The 21,166-nt window shown below is 42.6% G+C and overlaps 1 protein-coding gene across 2 annotated transcripts; it reads left to right on the top strand.

Annotated features, from left to right (window-relative positions):
* Window positions 1-3,420: 3,420 nt before the first annotated feature.
* LOC104518786 (protein RUFY3) lies at window positions 3,421-18,806 on the top strand. Of its 2 annotated transcripts, none has more exons than XM_010164869.2 (12): window positions 3,421-3,588; window positions 5,394-5,511; window positions 7,341-7,442; window positions 8,408-8,531; window positions 10,394-10,455; window positions 11,510-11,575; window positions 11,681-11,750; window positions 13,781-13,873; window positions 14,589-14,669; window positions 15,214-15,381; window positions 16,612-16,709; window positions 17,800-18,806. In XM_010164869.2, exons 1-12 carry the CDS (start codon window positions 3,429-3,431, stop codon window positions 17,870-17,872), a joined length of 1,215 nt encoding a protein of 404 aa, XP_010163171.1. In that variant the 5' UTR covers window positions 3,421-3,428; the 3' UTR covers window positions 17,873-18,806. The 2 variants fall into 2 exon arrangements, with proteins under 2 accessions (XP_010163171.1, XP_010163170.1); XM_010164868.2 differs by having other exon boundaries at window positions 13,781-13,879.
* The last annotated feature ends 2,360 nt before the right edge of the window (window positions 18,807-21,166 follow it).

The following is a 21,166-nucleotide window of genomic DNA, read 5'->3' as shown; positions in this document are numbered from 1 at the left end:
TTATTTTATTTTATTTTATTTTATTTCCAGATAAGCTCGTTTTTAGTGGATTTTGAATCACGGTACTGAAATAAAGAAAAATTTTGTGACAGCAGTTGTCTGCTAGAAACAAATACTGTAATGATGTTCATATACTCTTAAAGGACAACAGGTGGATGCCATCAGAGGTGCTGTTAATTAGCTTTATGCAGAAGTGCACAGAAGAAAAGAGCGATACTGAGGGGTTTTTAATTACAGGTACAGAAATTAGTTTTTGCAGTCATATGTAATACTATGCCTGCCTTTTTTTTTTAGTCTGCATTCCTAGTAATGGTGACTGTTACTACATAGCAAATCAGAAAATGGATTGCAAATCAAAAAGCAGGTCATCTGCTCAATGGACATGCCAAATCTATCAGCTTAAAATAGTAGTAGTTCTACAAAGGCAATAAAACTCACTCACTGAATTAAAGCTTTCTACAGTCCAGTGCTGCTATGAGAATTACATTCCTCAAGTACTTTGATGTTTTCTAACCTGTGAAAAGAAACTGTGAATATCTCATCTCAGCTGTTTTATAAGATGTGAGGCAAGATGTGAGCTTAAAGAGGGTAGAGTTAATGAAAGGAAAATCTCAGGGCGTTTTGATCACTTTGTCCCTCAGCAGTAGATTGGGTGGAGACACAGGAACAGCTGGACTTGTTTGCCACTCATCTGAAGGAGAAGGTATTTGTCCATGGCCGCAGATTTGGCCTGGAGCGTGACTGGACCGGTGGCTGTTGATGGATGGCAATTCCAGTTGGTGTTGATTAGCACCCCTTTGATGAGGGGTACTCGAGTATTGTGAGTGCTGTTGCCACAGGGCTAGCTCTGAGCGTTTCTTTGAGTCATCGGGACCATCCCCAATAAAAACAGCCTGACTTCTGGCAGATAGGTCACCCAAAACTAAGCAGCAATGACGAGACCTCGCCAGCCTGGGTGCCAGCTCGCCTTGGAGCCATAGGAACCTGACCACGGTGTGCTTCAGAGGCAGATTCAGCAAATCTGAAGGTTTCACACATGCTCTCTTTTGATTCCCTTTCATAATTTATCAGGTTTTGTGGTTGAGGATGTTTGTGTCTCCACTTCAGTAGCTGCTTTTCATCTCTCAACCCTGAGGTGCCTTTCAGTGTCTCCTTCTGTCTGTCATAAGCAATCTCAGTTGCACGGTAGTAGTTGCTCTTCTTGCCTGTTTTGGGTTCAGCCATAGGTTACTGAAATCAAATACTCCTCCTGTCAACTTCGTGCTGCTGGGCCTACAGTGCTTTTCAACCTGCAGGAGATACCCAAGGTTGGAAGAGGGAGCGGTGTGATTGTTATTAATTCTATGGTTCTATGCAGTTTTGCTCCTTGCTCTCTTTGTTGGCTGATGGGTGCTGACAAGATACCTCATTGCGGTACATTTGAGATGACGAGGAGTTCGTATTCAAGCAACTGGACACGTCAGTCAGCATCGTGATGAAGCAGGATGATGACTTGCATCATCAGGACAAGTCTTGTAGGAGACTGCAGTAGTCTCAGGAGAATATACCCCTCAGCCTCTTTTGGCTGAGTTGTTGCATTTTAAATTGCAAGAAATGGTTCTTCGTGGTTGTACTGACAAGAGGATGGGAACCTTTCACAATCCAGGCAGCTCCAGCCCACCTGCCTAGTAGAGATTTGATGTTTACTTGGTGGCAAAATAACTGAATGCAAACCCAAACTTCTGCCAGCCTTGGCTTAGGGACTGGATCCACTGAGGATGAGGGTTGCATCTTCCTCTCTTCCTTCACCGTGGGAGCTGTTTTAAGGAGTGACATAAAAACTGATCTCGGCTGTCTGTATGTTGAAGAGGCAGGGCCTCCAAACAGCTTGAGAACACCCCGCCGGCGGTGAGCGGCGCTGGGTGGGTCTGGGTGGCAGTACTGCATGGAGCTGGCAGGAACAGCCATTCTTCTGCAGCTGAGATTGCCAGGCATCTTTCTGGCTTCTTGCGTCAAACTTACCTACGTGCTCCCCTGCTTTTCAAATAGAAACAGAGCTCCTTTTGTTCTAATTTAAGGTTTTCGGTCTCTGACATTTATTTGCTTTACTTGTTTGCTGAACACAAGCACACTTTGTCAGTACAGCAGATAAAATATTTACCGTGTGCTTAGGAATGTAGTCTTAGATGTCCCTTGGTCATGTTTCTGCTGTGCTAGGTGTGGTAAATTCACTCATGAAGGTGGCAAATGGGTTTTTAAGGGTCCATGGCTGTTTACAGCAGCCCTAGATAGAATAAATGTGCCTTGCAGGGGTGAGACTGCTCGTGCCAAACAACTGTAGCTCAGAAGTTGGGTGTGAGGTTGCAGGTGGAACAGATAGAAACAGAAAACTTGAAACTGATGCAACATGGGTTTAGTAGCAAGAATTTCCTTCTATTACTGTGTCTCTCCAGGCCTGAAGCTTCAGCACCCTCTCTTTGTTGCGGTTGTAGGACAATTTCACTCTAGTTATGGAACAGTGCTGTTGTAAATGAGTTTGTTTCTTGAGGTGTTGGAAATGCTCTGCTGGTGTTGGGGCAGAGAGGCGCTCTGAAAGGGTAGGTGTTGTCATTGGCACATGATACAGGTCAGGGAGCAGGAGGCCTGGGGGCAGGGTGTTGTGTGGAAAACGGATGTGTGGGTTTGTTACCTGCAGCTGATGAGTATAAAGGTCTCAATATTAATCATATGGTAGAGGAAGAATATAGTCTTGGAAGCTCTGTGCGTGTTGGGACTTAGCGTGAGCTGTCAGAGGAGCAGTGAACATCAGCTCCTTATGGTCAGTGGTAAAAGACAAAACAGCAGTGTTGATAAAATGGAGAGAGTTAGGTGGGGATTGGCTCCATGTTACATCCAGGTTTAAAAAAAGCCCAACCAAACAACCAAATAAAAAAATCCTGAGAAGGAAAGATGCAAGACTGGGTCGAGAAGCACGTGGATGGATTAAGTGCGAGAGGATTTGTGGTTATCTTCAGATGGAAGTGCAGAATTCTTACCACTTGGTAGTTGCTGGACATAGCTGAGGGTTTGAGTTGGAGCAAGCGATGGCCATAGCGTTCCATAGTACCTTGTCAAGATGTAAAGCACAATATTGATGGCTGTCCTCAAACTTCTCTTCCTTGAAAATTTAAAGCTTATGTAGTTTTTTGAAGCACTGAGGCACCCTTAATGTCATATATCGCCTATTCCCATGCCATTGCGGCTTTGGCCATAAAATGCTAGTTAATTTTGATTTTTCTCAAAAAAAGGCCTGAAGAGAGTGCCTCACATGAAGCTGTCACTGCCCCTAGAAATGTTTTCAAATTTGGGAGAAAAAAAGAGAGAGAGATGGGATATCTTACTCAATTAAAAATAGCTTTTGTTACTCAACAGTATTTTTCTTCCTTTTTTTAATAGATCCTAATTATCTGATGGCTAATGAACGCATGAACCTGATGAACATGGCAAAACTGAGTATCAAGGGATTGATTGAATCGGCGCTTAATCTGGGCAGGACGCTGGACTCCGACTATGCACCTCTTCAGCAGTTCTTCGTTGTGATGGAACACTGCCTCAAACATGGCTTGAAAGGTAACCTTGCTTGAGAGGAGTCCTCCTGGGCTGTTTGTCATAGCCTAGGAGCGAGAAGGAATGGTCTTGTTTTGAAAAATCTAGTTTTTTAATCCACAGTAAACTAAAGAGAGGCTGGGCAGGGAGACTGCTGAGACCACAGTTGACCTGACAGGCCAGAGGAAGGGAAATAAAATGTGCTGAAGGTATAACTGCAGGTGAAAAGTTCACAGCTGGTGCAGGTGCTTGCTGTTTTTAAAACAGCTTTTCAGAGGGCTTCAATATAACTAAGTGATCAGTGATAAAATTAGCTCCTCAGCAAAGTCATGACTCCCTTTTTTTCTGCACTTCCTCCTGCTTTAGGGACACAAGGGTCCTCTTGCTGGAAGAGGAACTGCAACACAGAGGTCCTTTCTCAATAGTTCTGTCAAAACTGGCGATTTTAGCTTTGTGCAGCTTATGTCTTGTAAGCTGCTGTCTAAAATCATAGAATCATAGAATGGTTTGGATTGGAAGGGACCTTGAAGATCATCTAGTTCCAACCCCCCTGCCATCAGCAGGGACACCTTCCACTAGATCAGGTTGCTCAAAGCCTCATCCAGCCTGGTCTTAAACACTTCCAGGGAGGGGGCATCTACAACTTCCTTGGGCAACCTGTTCCAGTGTCTGACCACCCTCACAGTGAAGAACTTTTTCCTAATATCTAATCTAAACCTCCCCTCTTTCAGTTTAAACCCATTTCCCCTTGTCTTGTCGTTAGTTGCCCTTATGAAAAGTCCTTCCCCAGCTTTCTTGTAGCCCCTTCAGGTACTGGGAGGCTGCTATAAGATCTTCCCGGAGCCTTCTCTTTTTCAGGCTGAACAGCCCCAACTCTTTCAGCCTGTCTTCATAGGAGAGGTGCTCCAGCCCTCGGATCATCCTGGTGGCCTCCTCTGGACTTGTTCTAACTGGTCCATGTAAAATAGCCAGCAGAGCATATATTTGTCTCTATAATACAGAGTCACAACTAAAATTGCCAGCTAGCAGACTACTTCTCTTGATGTGCTGCCCTTGTGTGGTAGTAGCGTGGGATGAGAAGCAGAGGGTGTTAAATGCCCTCTCAGCCCCCATACGTGCATCCTGCAATGCTGTGTTGGCAGTTGTGCTCAGCACGATGCACAGAAGTGATTCCTGTGCTGCTTAAGGCAGCGCTGTGCAAGGGAGAAGTGTTCATGTTCTTCAGCTTCCTTGTTGATCCGTTTGCCAGTGTCCCTACTGCTGGTCATAAGTCTGAAGTTAATGGAATTCTCAGTCTTCTCACTGTTGCTGGGAGTAACTATGTAAGAAGAAAATGAATTTCCAGCTTTAGTACGTAGGGGTCACTGGAAAGCTTTTGTGAAGGAGGAAAGGATGCACAGAGAAGCCTCTGGCAGGAATGGAGAAGGAGTGGATTCCAAGTGATGTGGTCCTTTTCCTTGTAATTCCAGTGAGAGAGAAGTACTGTGCACCCGCAGAGCGTAACTTAGGGACAGTGAGAGCAGCCTAGTAGAAATTTTAACCTCTAGCAGTGAATATGAGTTGCTGGTTAGCAGATGTTGTTGTTTTGCTGTATTGGGATGTATGGAATATTTTCTGGCATCTCTTTCAAGCTCCTGTTGCCTTACTTGAAGGATACCAATAACTGCCACTACACTTGGGCATAAAAAGGCATGTTTTGTACTTGCCCAGCAGCAGTCCCAGAAGAATATTTCTGGCAGTTTTTGTCTACTGTTAATTTGCTTCTGACCATGTTTGACAATGTATTTAGTTAGTAAAGGCCTAACAGGTTCATTTTCTATCTCTTCTAGCCAAAAAGACTTTTCTTGGGCAAAACAAATCATTTTGGGGACCTCTGGAACTAGTAGAAAAACTTGTTCCCGAAGCTGCAGAAATTACAGCAAGTGTTAAGGATCTCCCAGGGCTGAAGTAAGTACAGTCTTTTACTACACAAATACAAAATATGTTGGGGTCTTCTTTTAATTGTCAGAAGGATCCTGAGGAAGAGAAGGAAGGGCAACATAACCTTCAGGAATACATCTGCCACCTTCTGCTGGTAGAAGTGGATCATTACTTTCTTTAATTCTTAATCAAGGAGCTGCAGAAGGAGAGGATGGGCTGTGTTCTTTCCGTGTTCAGCCCGTGGGGCGTTACAGACAACAGTGCATTTATTGCTGGCCCTAAATGAGTGACCACGTGTCTCAGGAGCGGGAGCAGCCTTTACTGACTCCCTCTGAAGTCAGACTGAAGAGGAAGGGAATTGGAAGGAAGGTGACAACAGGTTAAATAGTTTTGAGGCTGCTGGAGGTAATTTTTCTTTTAAATAAATTCAGATAAACTTGTGAGGTTTGTGTAAAAGGGAGGCTCAGTCACGAAGTTGGAGAAGATAGCGTGTGTTAAAGAGGAGAGGGGAAAAAAACCACTTTAAGCAGATAATGCTTTTAAAAATTTCATAGTCATTTCAGACATCACATTCAGGTTTGCTTATTCTGTGCTAAAAAGAAACTGCAAGAGGCTTTTTCAGCCTGGGGAATAGGAAAAAAGGTATAAGGAAGCTTTTGTATGAGTCGCGGGACTAAGGATTAAATCTCCTTTGCTAAAGGAAGAGGTGAATAGATTCAGTAACGGTTTATTTCAGGTTAGTATTTAGTGATGTACATATGGACAAGTGCTTTTACTGGAAATGTGTGCAGGACTCTTCCTGGAACAGCTTACAGGACCAGCGTAGAGTGCCAACAGTGTTGTGCCAGAGCTCCTCTTACCTTTTCCTGTTGTGCAAGAATATTGAAACATGAAAAAAATTGAAGTAAAGAACAGTTTTAGATTAAGTCTCTAAATCTCAGCCTTGGTTTCCAACTAACCCTTGGGAAATGTCATGTCATGTGTTAGTGAGGTCAAGAATGGGGAGTAATGAAGATGACTTTCATGGTCAGTTGTTGCTTGTACTAGTTAAGGTCAGAGAAAATAAAGTGCCCCACGTGCTGACTGCTGGAGAGGGAAAAGAAAAGGTCAGAGAAAATAAAGTGCCCCACGTGCTGTTTGGTGTAAGACAGCTGACTGCTGGAGAGGGAAAAGAAGTCTCCTTCTAATCAGAATAGTGCTCGACACAGGGGATTTACACCTTCCTTTGGAGCATCTGGTCCTGGCTCCTGGCCAGCGTGCCAGGGTAGATGAGCCAGCACTGTGATGCAGCATCTCAGTTAGCTTATTTTTCAAGCTGCACGCTTCAGATTGCCAGGAGAAACAGAGGGGGAAGGACTGTGACCATAACCCATTGCATCCTGTGAGCGTGTTCATGAGCAAAATAGTTGAAGAGAACAGTGCTGAATTTGTGTTTTCAGCTGTCTCTGTGGATTCTCACCCAAGTTCACCGCTCCTTCAGATGGTAGGTGTTCTCCTGCGTCTGTGCTGGAGTAGTATACACATTTTTCTGACTTGCCTTATGCAAAACTGATTTTAAATTAGAAGGTGATGTGTTGAAGCAGCTGATCTCTATATAGTAGCATCCAGCAGGGGTAAAGTCAGGGAAATATATTTAGTGTAACAACAAATACAGAATTAGTTATGAGAGAAGCAGCAATTGCTGACATACATTTGTCTGTAACTATTTGCACGTGAATACCTTGTGTTTCCCTGTTTTCATCAGTGCCAGCTCTATCTTTGAGATGCAGAAACTTGAGATAGAATGGGATTAATAAAACTGTTTGTGAATGTACACTGCAGTGTGTCTGTGACTGTTTTGTTTCTGGCCTTTGTAGGACACCTGTGGGTAGAGGAAGAGCTTGGCTTCGCCTGGCTCTAATGCAGAAGAAACTCTCAGAATACATGAAAGCCTTGATTAACAGAAAAGATCTTCTCAGGTGAGTGCTGAGCTCGGTCTTGACTTAGGTGACGTTCACTTCTGCCCTTTTTAAAGATGTTTATGATTTTTTACACCCAAATGGTAAAGTGTGCGTGTACTTTTTTTGAGAAGTGGTAATATTTGTGAAATGCAGACCTTCCTTTGAGGGATTAAAAATGCTCAGTATTCTTTCTTAATTCAGAAGCTGATATTTCTGCACTTTGTGACAACTATCAATTAGAATAAACGCAAATTTTGCTTACAAAGAGATGATTTGGATGAAATATTTGCCCAGAGGAGGTAGAGCATTCTCTGTCTGCACAGTCTTGGCCCTAGATTGATTTTTGACCTTGTCACTTCATTACCATGTGACTTGGAACAAGTCATTTCAATTTTCTTTATCTCTACTTCCCACTCATAAAGCAACAATAATTTTGTAGTTTAATTGCAAGCCCATGGATTTGAACTACTACATTTGTGTAAAGCAGTAGGATTTAATAAGTATGTTGGTGTTTCTTTACTCATACAAGTAGGTTTTTGTTGGCTGTCCTTGTAAATCCATAGCTGAGTTGGGGTTAGAAAGGAGAACGTGGCGTTGTCCAGTGGAAAATACAGCAGTGGCTTGTGTTAATAATAGTATGAAATAGCATAGTTAAAGTATGCTACTTAAAAAAAAAAATAAAATAATAATAATAAACCTTAGCCTGAAATCTTCCATGTGCTGTACCATGACTCACAATTGTGCTTACTTTCCATCACCTTTCAACAGCTGAGGGACCAGGTCTCCTACTTGTTGGGTCTTTGCCTTGACATTGCGTAGGAATATATGTCTGTGTGGACTGTGTGCCGCTGCCTGGGTTTTGCTTAAGGCTGAGGGTGCATTATATTGTCATCTGAAATAGCACAGATCCCATGCTAGTTGACAGCACTTGAGTTGGCTTTTAAAGATGTAACAGTTGTTTTCTCTTGCCATGCATCCTGCAGTGAATTTTATGAACCTAATGCACTGATGATGGAAGAAGAAGGTGCGATCATTGCTGGCCTCCTAGTAGGTCTGAATGTCATCGATGCAAACTTCTGCATGAAGGGAGAAGACCTGGACTCTCAGGTACTGGGTATTCAGTTAATGGGGTTTTTCTGTTCATTTAAACAGGAAGAATTTTCTGTTTTGGAGGACTTGAATCAACTGAGATACCAGTTTGTTACTATACGTAATAGAAGCTTGTTACCATGATTGTGGTCTTTGATTAGCTGACAGCACTGAGATCAGAGACTCAGGGTTTTGGTTTTCTCTGTGCTGTTACCTGTGTGCAGACCATAGCAAAGCGTCACTGTGGAGTCAAATGTAGTAAATGAACAAGGCAGCAAAACCAGGGAAGGACTAAGCCAAAATGAGGGGAGAAATGGCCAGAACTGTTAATTGGCTCACGCTGTGTGATGAGATCATTGTAGCTGTTACACAAAAGAAAATGAGCCTGTATGCACTTATGTTCCAGTTTGTATATACAGATATGGTGATGCTCATGTTTTGTCCTTATGTCCTAAGGCTTCCTTGACAACTTGCTGCTTAATCTAGTATATTTTTGCTTGAAATACACTATTTTTGATAGTTCACTGGCATAATGAATCCTTGCTATAATACAACTGTTGTGTTAAAGGGCAGAGAGATTTTGGCAGAAAATAAACCCCTTGTGTTCCAGCTTGTCCTCAGATACCAGAGGAGCTGGGGGTGGCTGGGCTGAGATTCTGAGTGATGCCCAGTTTGGCACTGTCAGTCTGGTCCTGTTTAATATATAGAACTCCCATAGCTGTGGATGGACTAACAGTGCAGGACAACAGTCCAGTTGCGTTGGAATGAACTCACAGGGCTGCTTGGTTGCGTTCAGTGAGGACTTTCATGGCTGGATTCACTAGCAGAGCAGTGCACCTCCAGTCTAGTCACCTTTAAATGAACTTACATGGTTATACTTGGTCACATTCAATGAGGACTGTCACAACTGGATTAATGAACGGGGCAGTTCATTGAAGCAACAGAGTACAGGTGCTTTTTGAATTGTTGTTGATAAGTATACTGTCTGCAAACATGAGCGTAGGTATCTAAGAACGTGAATCTACAAACGTCTTAAGGAAAAATAACTCTAGAGATCTTCTGAGTTTCTTGGGGAAGGTTCTAATCTCACCCAATAGGTGAGATTGTCTATGGGGGAGAGAGGCTCAGCCCATCGACTGGTCCCACAAGTTGGTGATGGTTTGTGAGTGTCTCCCCGACTTGTCTGCAATGGTATCTTCCTTCACATTCCCCCTCTCTTAGGCCATTTCTATACTATTTTCTTACTTTTGGGGGGAGCTTGAGTGACTCTAGTCATACATACTTTTATTATAATATTGGTGTAAAATTTCCTCGCTTTGCTTTTAAAGGTCTAGACCAGAGGGAATTCAGAGTGCACACTCAGTGAGGGGTGGTTGCACCTAGGAGGCAGGTGGCTTTTGGGATAGAGGTGTTGTTTAACATTTTAATGATAGTGTAATGAGCAAAATTCCACCCAGGACGACACAGTTTTGGCAAAATGATGAGAAAATGCTGGCTCAGGGTAGCAACCATCCAGCTTATCAGTTCCCCAGCACCATCAAGTTCCCCTCTGCTCTGCACCGAGCCTGGCCATGGTGTCTCCACTCCACCCTCGTGCTATTTCTCTTACAGTCAGTGACTCTAAGGTTGCAGGCTGTACCTAGGGATCCACCATGGAATAGATTTCTCACATACCAACCACACTCCATCCTGAAAGTTTCCTTCATGCTGTACCTTCTCTTAAGATGTAGGTATACAGCCATTTCTAAGTCACTTCCAGTTATAATTCCACAACAACATGTACTGATGTTCTAACTGACTGACTCTAAACTCTCACAGCTACGGACACTGTTTAGTCTTAGAAAAAGTTTTTAACATAAAATGCAAATTTTTTTTTCTAGGTTGGAGTTATTGATTTCTCAATGTATTTGAAAGATGGTAACAGCACGAAAGGCAGTGAAGGGTAAGTATAAGCAGTTGTTCTGCTTCTTATCTCTTGATAACTTGTGTTCAGGGATACCCTGCGAGCTTTTATGTTTTTAATTAAAAAGCTACTTAGACTGAATGGCTCTTCTATGATAAACCATAATATATGGAAGTACCGGGAGGGGGCAGTGGAAAAGGAAAGTCTCCCAGAAATTCTGTGTTCTTCATTGAGTGGCAATTGAAGATAAAAATATTTTACAAGTGACCCTCTGCTGAGTTAGGTCTGCCATTCTTTAAAGGCTTTTTGGTGAGCAGCTTAGTGGCCTCCACCAGTTGTATGGCTAGCAGGAGAGCACTTCATTTTTGGCAACTTAATATCCTTACGGAAAAAAATCCTCTATTTGGAAAAGCCCATAACTGTAATAATGAGTGGTGCCAGCATCCACAAAGGGAGCTGTGCAGTGTTCAGAGCTAGAGGCTGAAGACTCCACTGTGGGCACACTGACCTGTGGATCAGGTGGTGTGGTTTGCTGAGCTTCCTCTGGAGTATTACTTCCTTCTAAGGAAGTCCTGCTAGTTTGAATTCATGTGTATCTTTAATCATTATGCCTCAGGATCAGGTGTTTTAATTGCACTTATTTTATCTCTATTTTGTTTTTAGAACATTCTTTAGTTCAGATTTCCTGCTGGCAGTGCATGCAAAACATGCATTTGTTAAGAGTCAGAGTGGATTTTGGTGAGATGACTCTTGTCCAATACAAATGTAGTGCAAAACTGGGGTTTTTTTCTTTGCAAAAAACTGTACTCTTGGACATGTTGTCTGCCTTCATCATTCTGGTTTGTGTGTCACTAAACATCTGAGTGTCATCCAGGTGAATGAAGCAGTTACAGCTTCTGAGAAGTCAGTAACTGATGATAAAGGCGCAGACTTTGCTGTTTCCTATACATCCCATAGACTCGTGGAGACCTCGGGTGTTAGTGCTACGCTGGCCACGTGTGCTCTATCACCACATTTCCTCTTAGACCTTTAATAGTGGCTATTAGTTCTTTGAATCCAAATGGCTGAGCTGAATGATACTTCTTTTTGCCAGAGATGGTCAGATAACTGCTATTCTGGACCAGAAGAACTATGTAGAAGAACTTAACAGACATTTAAGGTAAGGCCTGGTTTATTTATTCTATATTATGTAGTATAGCAAAAGAGAAAACTGGCTTCTAAAAAAGAAGGAATTACTGTAGAGGGTTTTTTTTCTCTTCAACAGTGCTACAGTAAACAATCTACAGGCCAAGGTGGATGCCTTAGAAAAATCCAACACTAAACTGACCGAGGAGGTAAGTGTAATAGAAAATCATCTGATGTTTTTGGCCTATTGGAATCAGGGATTAAAAAGTAAGGGAGGAGTTCTTTTCCGATTTCTGGTGCGAGTATTTAATGATGGAACTGGAATAACTGACCTGAGAAGGAATTACACTGGCTGTTGCTACTGACTAAGCATGAAGTGGCAAAACAACCAAATGTATGAATTGAAAACCAAAAGCTGTTGTATATGCTTTATCCATCCAAAGTCTTCAAGTGCTTTCTGATTTTTGGAAAATACCTTAGAATAAATTGCATGGTGGATATGGCTTCAAATGCTGTACAGCTCATGTAGGTTATGAGGTGTCCAGACATGACAAATTTTTAAATGTCCTGTTTATTTTGACAGGTGCACAAGTTTACTACAGGGTAAAAATAGTAATTGAAATGTTTTAACAACTTTTTCTCTAGCCTGTCACAATTTGCAAGAAATAAAGTAAAAATTACCATTATAGATAAAACATTGTTCAGTCTGAGCATGAAAAATGGTTGTTATGTGCCTCACAGGTGTAACCTGTTGTAAAATTGGTCTTGCAGTTCATTAGTAATGGTATCAATGTAATCAAATCTTTTGGGGTCAGTTCCCTGACAAATGGGTGCTGGTAGGTCTCATCCTCACAGCTCTGCAGTTATCTCTGTCCATGTGTCGCTGAGCTGAGCAGAATGATTTTGATTGGGATGTCTCAGTGCTCTTGCAGTACAAATATGAAATAGAAATTATTCTTTGCTTGTTTCACCCTCATTAAAGTAGGTCTGCGTGTCTGGTTATTGAACATTTACTCTCATGGATGTATTCCAAATGATGAGAAGCTTTAGCGATAGAAATTAGTTTATCCAGCCTTACAGTTAAGGAGTAAGAAATTTTTTTTTTTTTCAATTAAAATATATTTTTAATTTTAAAAAGATGATCTGCAGTAGTGGCCCCCTTTCTAAATGCTACTGTGATAAGTGGCTTTTGATTTATTACCCGAGACCAAGTGCTGTGCCCATTAGGCATGGTTCCCTTGAGATTAATTGCAATGCTGACTGAAGTTATTTCTTTATTTTTAATCTTTTACTTGTGTGTGTCTTGGTGAAGTCTGCATGCAGGTTCAGAGTAAGAATTTAAGAGACACTGGCACACGCTGTGCCAACCAGGGCTATTTTCAGGGTGTGGTTAATGAACTGCCTCATGTCACATCAATTTGTGTATTTGGCTTGACCTGCATCAAAGACCCACACATTTATTAGGGCAATTTCTACTTGGGATTGTTACTTAATAACGTTGCTCATCTCTTGGAATGTCACTGAGCTTTTTTTGTGTGCGAGGCTTACCTAAGTTAGGATTTACCAGACCAGGAGGAGTTTTCTGGCTGTTTTGACCTTTGACTGCACACTCCAAGTAATCTGTTCAGCTGCAAAGCTGTCTTCAGTGGGAATTTCTCTGAGGGAGATGGCCTGTCTTGTAAGGCTGGTGTGTGCTACTGATCCTCCGTTTCTAGCCAAATCTTCCTCCTCTGATGGGGTTCTCATCACGCTTCTCCTACCCAAACCCTTGAGCATTTTACATCTCAGATGCTCTACCAAGGAGTGTGTCCAAACTACTGAAGCTTTCGCAAACCCATGTAAGTATTTCTGCTCCGCTAATAAATTTCAGTTGCAAGAAGTCAACAAAACTTAGCTGCCCTATGCTCTCATTTTTACTTTTTGTTATCTTGGGCAAAGGAAGGGGGATGGAGTGAGGATTTCTCTTGAGTTGCACTAAGGAAGTCAATAACTTGAATGAAAGACAGGAACAGAAATAGGTTAAGAAGTCTCTGTTTTAGTTGATAGTGGAAATCCATCACCCTGGCACCAACTGATGCTTTTTCAAGTAGTCTGTGGTAGAGGCCGAGTTGTTTTCTGCCTCTCCAAATATTTTTTTTCTTCTTATTGTAAAAAAAATGAGTACAGAAAATGCATCTAGAGAGGAAAAAAAAATGGTCAAGTATGTTTTTGATATGTTACTGTTCTGTTTTGTTCACAGCTTGCGGTTGCAAACAACAGGATTATTACACTGCAAGAAGAGATGGAACGGGTTAAAGAAGAAAGTTCTTACATCTTAGAGTCCAATCGCAAGGTAGGTGTGTGTGAACAATTACTGAACCTCTTGGGCAGTCCCAACCCAAATGCAGCTGAGAAGTAGGTGTTTGGAAGAGACTTAATTTCCTTACATATCTTGTGTAAAAACTGCGATAGAGAGGAGTGACTCCAGGTGAGTCCTCTGCAGAGGGCAACAGATGGACCCTGGCCACAGTACATCCTGCCTGGCTGTAGCTGATTAAACTGTGAGTGCACGGAGCTGAGAGCTCACGCAGCGTGTTCCTGGCTTGCTGGGCGGAGGTGTCAGAAGGGACAGGAGGAAGGATGATTTACTGAGGGGGTGGCAGAAAAATGTGGATGTAGGAGCTCTGCTGTTTTCACCCGAAAGGCTGTCATTTCCAGAAATGAAGGGACAGGGTCTATTTTTTTTGTTGTTGTTGATTTATTGGAAGTGCTAGTAACTATGTCAATCTCTTTTTAGTTTTAAAACCCATAAGATCTTTTTCTGAGGTTTTGTAACCATACTTAGTATATTGTCTAAGTTCTGAAAACTGTGTATTTAGTTCATACCCATCGACGTGCACTGAGGTAGATTCATTTCACGTGGAAGCTGCCTGCTGCATTAACTGAATGGAGCTCTGAGTTTCAATAGTTGGAGAATTTTTTTGAGTGCTGTGAAAAGGAAATAATCAGCAAATGTGAGAGTTGTTAGTATCTAATGACAAGCTAATTGGGTGTCTTCATTACCTTAGGTCACTAAAGACAGAACTGCTGATGGTCAGGCACTGACTGAAGCACGGAAACAGTTAAAGGAGGAGACTCAGCTGCGGCTGGTAAGGACTGTGTGAGCTTGGAGCTCACTGCAAATGGCTTTTTCATATAATTCCTTGTCAGACAATCCCTTTTCAAAATATTTAGCCAGGGGATTTTTTTTCATTCCTACCTACCTGCTTCAGCCTGATGCGAGACAGTCTTGTCAGAAGCAATGTTAATTTTGTGGCTCTATTGAAGAGTTTGAGGTTTGTTTCTCAAAACATACAGTGCTGTTGCATTTTTAGGTCTAACATATCCCTTATCTGAACTGTTACTCAATATGTGTTCAACTGGTGGGGAGAAAAATGCCTGAGCAGAATGTTTTTAGGAAATATGAAGTCTCCCAGCTTTTCAGTCAATCCCCTTCATCAGAAAGATGGGCTGATAGAGTACTTACTGACCCTTTGCTAGTAATGCTGTTTGCATTGCTTAAATACTGGACTGAAAATGTGGATTTGTTGTCCTTAATTGTCTTTGATGGGTCGGTCAGATCTGTAGCTGTGACACTCCTCACAGATGGTGAGGATAGCTGGCTGGTAATGCTGACTGCTCCATGTGTTCCAGGATGTGGAGAAAGAGCTGGAGGTGCAGATCGGGATGCGACAGGAGATGGAACTTGCCATGAAGATGCTGGAGAAAGATGTTTGTGAGAAGCAAGATGCGCTGGTGGCACTCAGACAGCAACTGGATGATCTCAGGGCCCTAAAGCATGAACTGTCTTTCAAGCTGCAGGTAGGGAAATAATTAAATCAAATGCAGTGAATTCCAGATAAAAGTGGTAGCTCTTGTTCTTTATTTCCATGCAATTTTGGGCACCACAGGATAAAAAGGATCTAAAGCTACTAGAGACAGTCCAGAAGAGGCCAGAAAACTGCTGAAGGGTTTAGAGGGGAAGGGTATGAGGAGAGGCTGAAGTCACCTGGTTTGTTCAGCCTGAAGAGGAGACTGAGAGGAGATCTCCTGGGGGTCTAGAACTTCCTCCCAAGGGGCAGAGGAGGGGCAGGCGCTGATCTCTTCTCTCTGGCCACCAACGAATGCCAGGAGCAGAGGGAATGGCAGGAAGATGTGGCAGGGGAGGGTGAGGTTGACCATGAGGAAAAGGTTCTTGAGGCAGAGGGTGGTGGAGCACTGGAACAGGCTCCCCAGGGAGGTGCTCATGGCACCAAGCCTGACAAGTTTCCAGAAGCATTTGGCCAAGACCCTCAGGGACTTGGTGTGAATCTTGGGATTTTCCTATGCTAGGGTAAAAGTTGAACTCGGTGAGGGTTGTTGGTCCCTTCTAACTCACAACATTCTATGATTCTATTTAAAAGGTGCAGGTGTGGAAGGGTTAAGAGGCTGTGTAGCATTCTTTTGTCTTGCTGTGAGAAAGCTGTAGCGCGTGAACAATTGAACGTGTTTGGGGTTAAAGGAAAATATAGTTTCTTCTGAAAAAAAATCAGGATGATCTGGAAATGTGTGTGCTTGACCGGGGAAAGCATCTTCTGTGTTTTTGTGCTATAAAAACTGAGCCATAGTAGCTTCTGTTCCAGTACAGTCTAGTATTTGAAGGTGTATGGTGTCATTACGTACGTTACTGCATGGTGACAAAGAGCAACACAGAATGCTGAGAAAGAAATCCTAAAATAAACTTCAGAACAGGAAAGAGTTGCTTCTGCTCTCCTTGAGCCAATCACTCTGCAGAGCAGTTGAATGGCACCGACAGGTACTGCATTAATATGTATTATAGGGGAAGCTTCATTGATCACGGTGTTGCCCTTTTGTGGGGTCCAGATGTAGGCTGCACTTGTATGACAAGATGTTTGTCCTTGCAATGTGGACCTGACATTTGCTTTGTGAGCACCTTCTCCTGCCCTTTTTGGCTTCTGCCCCTTTTGTGTCATGTGCCACATGATTGACCATGGTTTATTTTGGTTTTACTGCTACTTAAAGAAAAAAAACCCACAATGCTGTTTTTTCCAGAGTTCAGACATGGGAGTGAAACAGAAGAGTGAATTAAACAGCCGTTTGGAAGAGAAAACAAATCAGATGGCTGCCACCATCAAACAGCTTGAACAAAGGTAAGAAATGAAACTTTTACAATTATAAAATCACGTGTGTATTCTAGTGGTGGTGTCACACTGACCCTGGATGGACCAGGTGAGAGTTCGAGTGCTCTGCTTAGCCACTGCTAAACAGAGCTGCATGAGAAGAGCTATAAATCTGTGAGATGCTGTTAGGAGAAGTGTTTTGCATGCTCAGCAGGGCTTCCACTGGAAAATATTATACTATAATACCAGTAATTAACATAGCAGCTTTGTTATCTATGTCAGCTACACTTTTATGTGTTGTACAGTCATTAGAAGTCAGTCACTGTCTCTGACAGCGCTGATAAAAAAGTAGAAATACACACTGAGAGAAGTGCTGGACTGTTAATGCCAGTGTTACAGGGGGAGCAGGAAGGAGAAGCGTGCAGCAGAGGCCAGGCTCAGAGGTGCTTGGTTCTGCCACATCTCTCTGGTACTGGACTGAAAATAATGCCCCCAGTTGAACCGTTCTCTTATGAACAGCCTGGTCCTTTGGGAGGGCAGTGAGCTTGGAAAAAATCCTCCCATGAAAGTAAAGGGAGGAAGATGAGAGGGCAGCCTGGCTGTCGCTGAAGTGGACAAAGATAGCCCGTAGGTATAATACCATTTGGACTGGGCCAAGTTCCATCCTAATAACCGTGCTGCTCTCATGTTACTAAGCCTCATGAAATTAGGAGGGCCTCAGCACTGAAGTCAGGTGGATTGGAGAAGGATCGGTGCTCCTCTTCCCCTTTTGTCTCCTTCTCAAAACCAGGCTTGGCAGCGGTTTGGCCAAAGGTTCAGAACTTCAGTCTCTGCAAATTGCCGTAACTGTTGTGCTAGCTCTGAGAAAATCAGGGGAAATCATAGCTCTCAGCAGCATATCTAGGACTTACTTCAGGAGTAGCCCATGTACTATATTAACACTCTCATTTTAGGGTTTATATTCTGAACAATTCTTTGTAAAAAAGGTCATTTTGATTGTAGAGAAATCTGTTTTTAAAATGGTTTATGATATCTGCTCAGCTAATGGATTTGCTCTCTTTCTCTTGCTGTTCTTATTTTTCCATTTTCTCATCATCCTCAATCTGACTTACTTACACAGTGAAAAGGATTTGGTGAAACAGGCAAAAACCTTAAATAGTGCAGCAAACAAACTGATCCAGAAGCATCATTAGACATGTTTATGTCTGGTGACCTCACAGCTCTGACATCAGAACTCATTTATGAGGGGAGAACTTGAGAATTGCTAAAAGCAACTGTTAAAATATTAATTGTCACCTAAAGTTGATTTGGAGTTTGCTGAATTTTTAAAATCAGTGAGGTTTTTCTTCAGAGATTTAGGGTTGGGTATAAAAATCCCTAAATTTGCCATTTAAACTGTGTTAAAAGTACCAAGGAGTTGGCCAATAAACACACCAGAAAAGCATAAGGAATGGGAGACATGTGGCTCTGTCCATCCCAGTGATGCACACGGTATAGAGCAGCACAAGTCTGCAACATTTCTGGATACTAGGTGCTTTGGTCAAGCCAATTCCAGATTGGCCAGCTCTGGAAAGTCAACTAGTTTTCTGTGTTACCCTTTTTGTGAAGTAGACGAACAAAAATACATCCCTGGAAGTTGTTGAAAGTAGTTGTGTGCGTTACCCCAAGCCGTTACCCGTTCACTTCTGTGGGTTCAGCCCCGAGTCCAAGACAAACGGGCACAACTCGATAGCTCATCACCGTGAAGACCAGCCCTCTTGTAACCGAGACTGCTTGCAACGATTTTGCCTTAGTGACTTGGTGGGAGGGTGGGGACTTAATCCTTATTCCTTTAAACTTCATGTGTCCAGAATTAGTAGCTAGGTGTCTTTAGAGTAACATGATAGAGTGGTAAGTTCAGTGGAAACCTCCTTATCTTTGCATTGCCTTCTACCTCTGCCATGAATTCCCCTCTAGACGTACGTTGTGGTTCTTCCCGACTGAAGGAAGCTGAGGAGAGGTGTTTTGATAGGTCTCTCATCTTCCCAAAAAAGGAAGTTATACGTTTTACAAAGAATAATCTGATCTTTATACTCCAGTGTTTGAAAGAAACAGGAAAAAAAAAGAAGGAACAAAACTAAATGGGCAGTGGTGAGAAGTGGAAATGGTAATTCCATACTTGACCATTCCTTGTCTGAGTAGTTAGTGGTTTAAAAGGAAGAGTTGCCTTTTACTATTACACTTCTTTCATTTGCTTCTGAGTTTCTGTTGCTCAATACAAATGGAATTTGCTAAGGAAGGAACAGCTAAGGCTTGGAAACAGCTCTCAATAGGAAAAATAATTGCCAATTTAACACCCCAGTGCAAAACTTGTAAGTAACTGTAGCTTTGGACTATTACAAACTCATATCCTCTTCCCTGTGGCTGCAGAAGTTCACCATGCTGGCCTGTCAATGGTTTTAGGCTATAAGTGCTCCTAGAGATTTTTTTTTTTAATCTCTTTCAAGAAGATGACATTTGGGGGGTTTCTGTGTTGAATAAAGGGGGGTTTTGCTCTAGCGAGATGCCTGTAAAAATTCTTTGGTGCCGGTTCTCCCTTTGTCCCGTGGGATAGTGCTCCTTGGAGCAGTGGGTGGCAAATGTGACCGAAATGCAACTAGGAGAGGAACACCTATTGATTGATTCTCACTAGGTGGAAGGTTTAAAAATCGGTGAGGCTCAGCCTAGTCCGCCTGTACCCCAGCGTGTACCCCAGCGTAGCTTGTTCAATGGACCCCTGCACACAAGCAGGCTTGGACACCCGTTCTAAATCTTTCCATGATGCCCAAGTCGCATGCTTGGTACTTAACTTTCCGTAACCTTTTATTAGAAATGCATTTTAACTACCTGGAGAAAAAGAAAATAAGAGTAATAAGGTGGAAGCTTTCATCGAGGTATCCAGATAGCTCGTTAGAACAGTTAACTCCCCTGCCCCTCCCCACATTTCTTCTGTGGAAAGAGGGGGTTGGGCTGGTTTTGTTTGCTGTCACTGTAGTGCTAAAATAAGACAGAATTAGGGATCTAGCCATTTCTGATGTCAGGCCCCAAGTGGAAATGCTTTGTTGGACTAGTGGGCTCTTAAGCCAACGTATCAGTCCACGGAAGAGGCCAGGAAAATGCACTAATTCTCAATATAGTAGCTAACCTCTGTTGCAAGTTCCAGTTACACGTGTAAAGCTGAAATGTAACGTACATTAAAATCAAATTTGACTTAAAATTCTGTGTACTTGAGGTTTGCTTTGAATCTGGATAAAAGTGATGTTTTATGTTTTTCATCTAATGGCTGTAAACTGTAGTAATAGAATAAAAACTATTGAAAATCAGAGCTTCTTGCCTGGTTCACCTACATTTTGCTTTTCTTTAAAATATTTTCCTCCTTTCCATTGTTTTTACCATTCCTTTTTTTTTTAGCTTTACCTTTTCACTGGGTTTTTTTTTTTTTAATTTGTTGCTTAAACTCGGTCTTCCTCCCCACCATGGCTTTTGTTTTTTATCACAAGTTCATGTGGCTCAAATCCAGATTGCGACAGGCAGAGAAGGACCGTCAGTTGGCCCAGCAGGACAACCGTCTCTTCAAGCAGGAGTTTGGGGACAAAATCAACAGCCTCCAGCTAGAAGTGGAAGAGCTCTCCAGGCAGCGGTGAAGAGATCCTTTTCTAATCTATTTTCTGGGCTGTTAGTAACTGTGTGTAGTAGAAAGGAGGCAGGGTGTCTGCACAAGGGATTAGGGGTTGGAGGTGGAGAGAGACGAGTGGGGTTTTAGGTGCCAGGCAGACATCAACTCTGGGGAGGTGAAATGTTTTGTGAGATGCTAAATCTTTTAAAGTATGTGTCTGTGAAGTTACAACTTGAAAAATCGGATTGGTAGAAGATGCAAAGGAGCAATGTGGTCAGCAGAAGCCACCAGCAAAAATACAAATCTTATGTGGTGGTGCAATATCAGAAACAGGTTGCAGAACATCTCTATGGTGGAAGTGAAACATCATGATGTTCTGGAAGAGGATTTTAGGAAGAAATTCTTTGGTGTGAAGGTGGTGAGACCCTGGCCCAGGTTGCCTAGAGAAGCTGTGGCTGCTCCTCCCTGGAAGTGTTTAAGACCAGGCTGGATGAGGCTTTGAGCAACCTGGTCTAGTGGAAGGTGTCCCTGCTGCTGGCAGGGGGGTTGGAACTGGATGAGCTTTAAGGTCCCTTCCAACCCAAACTAGTCTGGGATTCTATATTTTTCTGAACATGAAAATGTCCATGGGGGCTTTCTGCACTGTGGTTAGATTTGTTGGGCATCTTCTGATGACCATCTCTTTTGAAAACCTCCAGCATTGCATCAGACTTTCCACTGTAATAGCGTCATTTGGAATGTGAAGCTCATAGTAAAAGCAAACCATTGGCTGCTCCTCGGCAGGGGTGTAGCAATCTTGGCCTAACAGAGCTAAGTCTGAAGAGTTTGGGGCAAGGGTAGTCAGTCTGACAAC

This window comes from Antrostomus carolinensis, unplaced genomic scaffold (genome assembly GCF_000700745.2).
Source record: "Antrostomus carolinensis isolate BGI_N321 unplaced genomic scaffold, ASM70074v2 scaffold6853, whole genome shotgun sequence".
Lineage (NCBI taxonomy): Eukaryota > Metazoa > Chordata > Aves > Caprimulgiformes > Caprimulgidae > Antrostomus > Antrostomus carolinensis.
Note: the sequence above shows the minus strand (reverse complement) of the source record. Positions and strands in the feature narration are given on the sequence as shown.